At 34.7% G+C, this 8,313-nt stretch overlaps 1 protein-coding gene across 1 annotated transcript; it reads right to left on the bottom strand.

Moving 5' to 3' along the window:
* Positions 1 to 6,466: 6,466 nt before the first annotated feature.
* EAF02_006676 (uncharacterized protein) lies at positions 6,467 to 7,801 on the bottom strand (the record flags this gene model as incomplete). The annotated part of the gene is made up of 1 exon (XM_038902724.1): positions 6,467 to 7,801. One exon carries the CDS (start codon positions 7,799 to 7,801, stop codon positions 6,467 to 6,469), a length of 1,335 nt encoding a protein of 444 aa, XP_038757944.1.
* Positions 7,802 to 8,313: the final 512 nt, after the last annotated feature.

The following is an 8,313-nucleotide window of genomic DNA, read 5'->3' as shown; positions in this document are numbered from 1 at the left end:
AGTATACAAAGGCTAGGATAGTGTCTATTGGGGCTGGCGGGAGCATATATAGAGTAGGAGGAGGGACGTTTTTAGTACCTTATCTCCGAGTGCGCGGGAGCGGCATAGCGGCGGAGGAGCTCCGGTATAGGAAGGACGCTTTTAGCAAGCTATACTCGATAATGCTCGATTGGTATTATAGCGGTGGAGGATCTCAGGTAGAGGCTAATCCTACGATATATATATACAATACGCTCCTAGTATTCTATTTTCGACTACAAACTATATATTGGGAAAATAGATTTTATAAGCAGAGCTTTAGTTAGTGGGTTGGAAATACTATAGAAGGGCTGCCTGGCTAGAGATTTGAAATAGTAAGCCTGCAAGATATAGTCAGCCTTATTGTGCAGGAAAAATCTGGCAAGATAATGCGAAACGGTTATTAGCCGCGAGGTATAGCATATAATGACAGCGACAGCAATATTGTCTATATGGCTTGAGAAAATGAATATGTGTATTGATCTATAATCGGATACTATAGGGCAGAGGGCATGATGGAGGTATCAGATAGGCTTAAGGAGCAAACAGGAATAAAGGCGTAAAGGAATAGTTTTAGTCTTGACCAAAACTTCCGAAGGTAATTATACAATAGGTAGTTTAACATAGTCAGAAGATTCTACAGAAGCCTAGTACTAGTGGCTTTATCACAAGTGAGCCGGGAAAGCATCTGTAGGTATAGCGAACCTATTTTATATTATAATATATTCTAGAAAGTAGTTATAATATAATTCATTTCTACCATTAGCTAAAAGAGCTCACCAAAAAGATGGTGCTATTGTGATAGCCTTTGCCTCGAAATCAGAAGCTGAATTAGCTATCCGAAAGCGGCTGTATATTGCAGGCACTAGTATTAGAGTAGAGCAATTCTACGAATCCAGACTAATCACTTAATGCCAAAAATGTCAGGGCTTTGGGCATCAAAGCTTGCATTGCAAAAAAGATCCTTCTTGTGGATTGTGCGGAGGCAAATACATTACAGCAATATACCTCTATATAGTTTGCAATCTGAGAGGAAAAGCCTGTTCCCATATCATTACCAAATGCTCCAATTGTCAAGGAAATCATACAGCCAATTCTAAAAACTGTGAAATCTTTAAAGTAATTCAACAAAAAGCTAATAGCACTAATTAATATATTACAACAAAATCAGATTTCTCCAAATAAACCTCAACAAAAGCTCTCAAGCCACAGAAAATACTCTACAACTTGCTCTTGAACTCAATATCGATCTGATTCTAATTCAGGAACCTTGAATTCAAAAGAATGAAACCAATTTCTCCAATTGTAAATCGACTATACACTCCAATTTTATATAAATCCTCCCCAATTTCAATCCCGAATTCAAACCTCAAACCCTTCTATATATCTCCAAAGATCTTCAAGCTACAATCAATCTAGCCTCTCATTCACTAATAGATCCGGATATACAGATAATAAACCTCTAAAATGGAAGTGAAATCTTTCAAATCATTAATATATACAACAAAGCAGATCAAGCAAAAGCTCAAGAACATACAATCAAAAGATCCTTATACAATACTTCCTTAAGCCAACATACTATTTTACTAGGCAATTTCAATTTCTATTATTCATTATAGGATCCTTTTTTAAACAAAGTATAAATATCGATTAGCTAGCAGAGTGATTTGAAAATCAAAATCTAATTCTATTGAATGAACCAGGAGCTAGTATTTTCTTTCGAATTAATTTGACAAATCCAAGTATACTCGATCTGATACTAGCTTTTAAAAGCATCTCTTCAAGGATATAAGATTAACAAACAATTTCTAATATTGAATTCGATCACTCAGGAATTCTATTTGAACTTAAGGGAAAAGACAATCCAAATATTCCTCTCTAAGAACCAATCATCAGATATCATATAAAGCTAGCCAACTGGGAGCTATTCGAATCCATTCTACAATTCAAAGCTAGCCACTCGTTTACTCTAGCCGAACTAAGTACGTTTATAACAATTACACAAGACTCGATTGATTTTCTTCAAGAAAACGATATATATCGTTCCAAATTGGATTAAGCTACTAGCGAACTTACAAGGATTATCCAAAAGGCAATGAAAAGCTATACTCTAAAGATTATAATAAATAAAAGAGCTAAGTTATAGTGATCACCGGAACTAAAAGCTCTCCGAAAAGAGTTAGGAAAAGCAAAATAACAAATTGAATCCGATCTCGAAAACAATAATTCAAAAGAAGCCCTTCGAATCACTAGAAACAAATACTTTTAAGTTATTAAAACAGTAAAGAAGAATTATTGAAACGATTTCCTAGAAAAAGAGAATACTCAAACCATTTTCAAAGCAATAGCTTATACAAAGGATTATCAAAATCAAAGGATTCCTGATATTGCTTTAGAAATCTTTTTCGAAGGAAAATGCTTTGTTTTTCGAACTACTCTTTTCCCTTAACTCCTTATTACCTTGAAATCAGAATAGGAAGGATATTGATAATCTAACGAATGGGAGTGGCCTGTTCTTTCTCAAAACGAGCTAAAGAATATCTGTTCGGCTAAGATTCAAGGGAAAACCCCTGGTCCAAATGGTATTATTCAGGAAATCATTATAAAAGTATATAAAGCCATTCTACAAACCTTCTTTACTTTATATAGTAAGCTTCTTAATATTGGATATTATTTACAATACTAGAAACAAGTTATTGGAGTAATCCTTAAAAAAGCTTCGAAATCAGATTATTCGATATCAAAAGCTTATAGAGTTATTATATTCCTCAATTGTTTAGGAAAAGTAAGTGAAAGGATCTTAGTTTAAAGATTAGGATATCTAGCGGAAATTATTTATCTCTTATATTATAGCTAAATGGGAGGATGATAAAAGAAATCGGTAATCGATATAGCTTTTTTTTTGAATATAAAGATTGAAAGTAATAAACGAGCTAATATTAAGATTTCAATCTTATTTATGGATATAAAAGGTGTCTTTGATTATGTTTCGAAAAATTAGCTTTTAGAGATTTATAAAAAACTACAATTATCTATAAATCTCATTACTTGGACAGCCTTATTTCTATAATATAAATAATTAAAATTATTCTTTAATAATCAAATCGAATCCTTCAAACCGATTTCTACAAGTATATTACAAGGTAGTTCGATTTCGTTGATTTTTTTCTTGATATATATCTGAGATTTCTTCCAATATAATTCAATTAAATTCCTTTTTTACATTGATGATATTGCACTTATTACTAGTTCAAATACTTAAAGAAAGAATATCAATTTGTTAGAAAAAGCTATAAAACAGTTATATGAACTTAGCTTAAAGAATGTAATCCAATTCGATTTAGTTAAAATAGAGTTAATACATTTCTCATCATCTAAATTAATAGTTTAATACCTAATCACTCTGTTTAATTCAGAAATAGTAATATCCCAATCTTTAATTAGATGGCTTGATATCTGGTTTGATCCGAATCTCAAATTCGATTAACATGTTAATATCAGAGTAGTACAAGCGAAGGGAGCTTTTTAATAAATGGTTTGATTAGCTAATACAAAAAAGGGTCTTAGTTCTAGAGCTATAAAACAGCTATATTTAGCCTGTATAACAAGTATTGCGGATTATGGATCAGAGATTTGGTGAAAAGGACAGGCCAAATTCAAGGATATCCTTTAATCACTTCAAAACCTAGCTTTTCGAAAAATACTTGAAATCTTCAAAACTACTCCAATCTTTCTAATAAAAATCGAAGCAGATTTAAAGCTAGCAAAAATCCATTTAGATTCAAATATAAGACGATATGCCTTCCAATTAGTAAAACTTTCTCCTAATTATTCAATCAATATTGAAAAAGAATTACTATCTCAATACAAATTGGATTCAGAAGTAATAACTATTCCTCGAAGAAAACAATATAAGTCACTCCAATTAGATAAAATTAGAGAATCAATAGATCAAGACTTTAATCTATTCATTCTCGAAAAGATTATACATTTTAACTTTCTCTTTTGGAAAAGAGAAATTCTCTACAAAGTCAATATTAGTAAAGTCTCAAAAGAAGATACAGCTACTCTCCATAATATTATATTCAAACACAGAGATAACAATATAGTTTATATATATACCGATACATCTTCTACTATAAAAGGAATTGAAATAAGAATGGGGATAATCGCATACAATTAAATGGATCAATTTCTTATCGAAAACAAATCAATATTGATTTAAATCAATTAGTTTATAATGGAGAACTCTTTGGAATTACAAAAACTATCAAATATACTAGCACTATAGTATATGAAAACCAGAAATTTAAGATCTATTCGAACAATCAAGCTAGACTTTATTGCCTCAAAACCCCCTCTAATCATTCAGAACAAGCCTATCAAATAAGAACAATCAAAGCGACAGAGATTATCAGAGCAAAAGGAGTCGAAGTCTCCTTAAATTAGATTCCAGATTATACCTTAATATAAGAAAACGAAATAGCGGATAAATTAACAAAAGAGGCAACTTCAATACAAGTCACTTCAAGCGAAACCAATATAAGGCTACTTGGTATAATAATAAAGGAACACGATTCCAATCAATAACTAGAGATACTCAATCAATACAAATCCAGATCGAATTAATCCAATATAATTTATTCGAAACTCTTTCCATAGAAAATTGACTCCAAAATCAAGCTACCGAAAGGCACCAAGCGAAATACCACTAGCACCTTCTTTCAACTCAAAATTGACCACAAATATATCAAGTCCTATTTATATCAATTCAAGCTTTCTAATAATAAATATATTTACAACAATATCGAAACTGCCACTCATCTCCTGATTAAATGCCCAATATATAGAAAAGAAAGGAAAGAAATTTTCAAGAACCTACCAATATCCCAAATCAACCTACAATTCCTGCTATATACGAAAATAGACATCGAACTAGCAATCAAGTTCATCAATACTATCAAAATTGCTATAAGAACCTAACATCTAGCTAGAGCCAAAACTCAAAACGAAATAGTTGAAGAGGAAGATTCAATAAGTAAAGGAGAGAGAGTAATCAGAGAGCTAAAAGGAGAGATACGAGAGGGGAAAGAGAAGAAAGATGAAAGAGAGGAAAGAGAGGAGTAAAATCCCTTTCAAAACTTATTATATAGACTATATACAATAATGGGCGCTATACCCCAGTATTTGTTTTTACCTCCCCCATTATTTCATTCCCATTGTGTATTTCAAAAGTTATCCGCTAGCGCCCTTATGGCCTAGCCGTCTTATATAGTCATGGACTGAAGCGGGACGTTAAATTAAATCAATCAATCAATCAATAGTTGAATAATGAGAATTGAAGCAAAAGTGGTATACGTACTGATATGGTGCACGTACTGATAAATTACGTTAATATTATTGATATTATTGATCATGTGATTCAACTACCCCACATCACTTTTTGCTGGTCACCACTCCCCCCCTGTCACTTTTTTTGGCTGGTCACCATTCCCCCCTGTCACTTTTTTTGACTGGTCACCACTCCCCCTGTACCTACAAATTCAAGCTTTTATAAAACTAGTACAAATCGATCAATTCAAGAGATAATTCAAATCCGTTTTCAGAATTCAGTAAATAAGTAAAAATAAGCCTTAGTTTATTATAAGATAAATATAAATTTCTTATTATAAATTGGATTTAGAGTGGTGGCCAAATTGGTTCATTTTGCAGGTCACCACTCCCCCCTGCTTTTCGAAAATTACCATAGCTTTTTCAACATTTTCAATCTCATCAAACTTAGGGTTATTTCAATTCGATATTGAAGCATCAATTTAAAGCATATCGAAAAAATTAATTTCATATATAAATAATTCAATCGAATCTCTATTGATTTCTTTTTTTAGATTTTTGAAAAGTCTTAAATTGATACCAGGAGAAGTGGTGACCAATTGGAGAGTTTTGATAGTTTTTCGCGGGTCACCACTACCCTGTTTTCGAAAATTATCATAGCTTTCTTTTGACCTCTTTAATCTTAAGCTTTAGGGTTAACTATACAGATCGATCAATATAAGAGATATCAAAAAAGTAACGTCAGATATGAATAATTCAATTGAATCTTTATCTATTCCTTTTTTCAGATTTTCGAAAAGCCTAAAATTGAAGCGTACAGGAGTGGTGACCAAATGGCGACTTTTTTGCTGGGTCACCACTCCCCTTAGGGTTGTGGTCACCACCGGTGCTGACCACCAAAAAAGTTCGTAGAATAATAGTTAGTAATAGAAAGCCAAGAAGTGTTCCATTCGCTCATCTACACACTGGTGGACCTGCATAATTATTCTCTCATACTTATGTTGAAAATTTTGATTAACAGTAAACTTTCAAAGGGTCTGTAAAGCAAAACTAAGGAGGTTCATTTACTAAAATTGTCATTATTGATACGATTGGGTTGATCTGAAAGGTGCTCTGATTATTTGATCCAACCCTTTGGTCCACCCCAAGTACCCTTCACCATGTACTTCCCGTACACCCATGGAAAGAAATTCTTTTTCAAATAATAAAATTCAGTTCGCGGAATAGCTTGATCAATGCCGAACCATTTGTTGAATGTCTCCTTTGGTACTCCGCCGTACTTGAATTCTGCAAGAAGTACCTTTCCATATTCAGTCAAGAGAGGACACGACGTATAACCATCGTAAATTTCTTCCGGTTCCCGACCATCAATAGCCAAGAGCAAATTTCGAACCAGAACTGGTGCCTCTGCGGTGATTGCTGCAATCGTTTTTGAAGTTGGCAGACTTGAAGCGTCTCCGGCAGACCAGATATTATGGTATTTGATATGACGGGTAGTCCCTTCGTCGACGTTGACATACCCAGCATCATTTGCGAGCACGCTGTTCTTGACAAAATCATGTGGTTTGTTCTTTGGTACCACATGCAAAAGATCAAAGTCTTTCGTGACCTGACCTTTACCATCTGGACGAGTAAAAGTCGCCTTGTTCCCATCGATTGCGGTAAGGTCATGCTGGAACAACCCTTCCACCAACCTTTCTTTTCTCAATTCCTCGAGCTTGGCACTATATTTAGGAACACCAAACATTGTTGGGAGACCAGTGACAAAAGAAATTTTTATCGCGGAATTGGAAGGGTCCTTGATGTCATATAGACCAGCACGTTTCCAATGGTCCAATGCTAGCCACATAATCTTCTGCGGAGCACCAGCACACTTGATAACACCGGCTGGTTGAGTGAAAATGGCTTTTCCCTTTTGAAGTTTTTGTATTGTACCAAAGACCTTATCACAAGTGTCGTAATTGTATATAGAGGACACAAGAGAGTCCGGGTTTCCAAGTGCTTCGGATAATCCCTTCACACTTCCAACATCAACCGTAATACCTGGAGCAACAACGAGTTGGTCATAATTAACAATGTCCCCGTTTTTCAATGTAATGAAGTTTTCATCTGGGGAAAACCCCTCCACACCGATATTGTAAAACTTGAGTTTCGAATCAATCAAATCCTTCAAAGGTTTTCGGAGACTCTCCTTTGTCTTAAGACCACCTCCAACGAGAGTCCATCCAGGTTGATAGTGATGCCAGGTGGCTGGGTCAACAATAGCAATGTCGTCTTGATGAAGATTCGCCTGCCTAAGGAGCTGATGACTGATAGCAAGGCCAGCGGAGCCTCCACCTACTACGACAATTTTGTGATTCCGGTTGTGGCCAACCACAGGTGATACAGTCGCAAAACCTCGAGAAGTCCGAGCAAATTGAGCCCTAGGGATAGAACGTAAAGGTATCAACATTATTATAAAGTAAGTTATCACGTTAACGCGAAAAATATATCTATGAGTATCAAAATAAAGTGTAAAGTTAATTGAACGAACAAGGAATACTCACGCCGCTCAAGCCTATTGAAAGGATTTTTGACATTCATGGTTAGAAGCTAGATTACTAAACAGTTTTAGTCAGCAAGACGATCACGCCACCACGCCATCATGACTGTTTCTATCGTCGACCTATGAGAAGCTCAAATGTATTATCGCAGCCTTTAACGTGTGTCATCCTAATGACACGTCGCTAGAGATGATCTTAATTTGTTCAGAGTGGTTTAATAAATGGCTTTCACAATCCTTATTCTACCTTTCTCGCCGTAACTGCGTTTGATACTTGACATGACAACGCGGGGTGGATCATCTCCACAGAGATTCTACAGCCATCTCTTAAATGTCGTCGTTTCCAGGATTTCCATTTGAGGCTGCGAAGGATGAAGATCCGAGTTGACGTCCAAGAATAGGGATACATGAAAGATAGTAAG

The sequence above is a fragment of the Botrytis sinoallii genome, assembly GCF_014898435.1.
Source record: "Botrytis sinoallii strain Bc 23 chromosome Unknown BSIN_010, whole genome shotgun sequence".
Taxonomy (NCBI): Eukaryota; Fungi; Ascomycota; class Leotiomycetes; order Helotiales; family Sclerotiniaceae; genus Botrytis; species Botrytis sinoallii.
The sequence above is the reverse complement of the archived record's forward strand: the minus strand, read 5'-3'. Positions and strand labels throughout refer to the sequence as shown.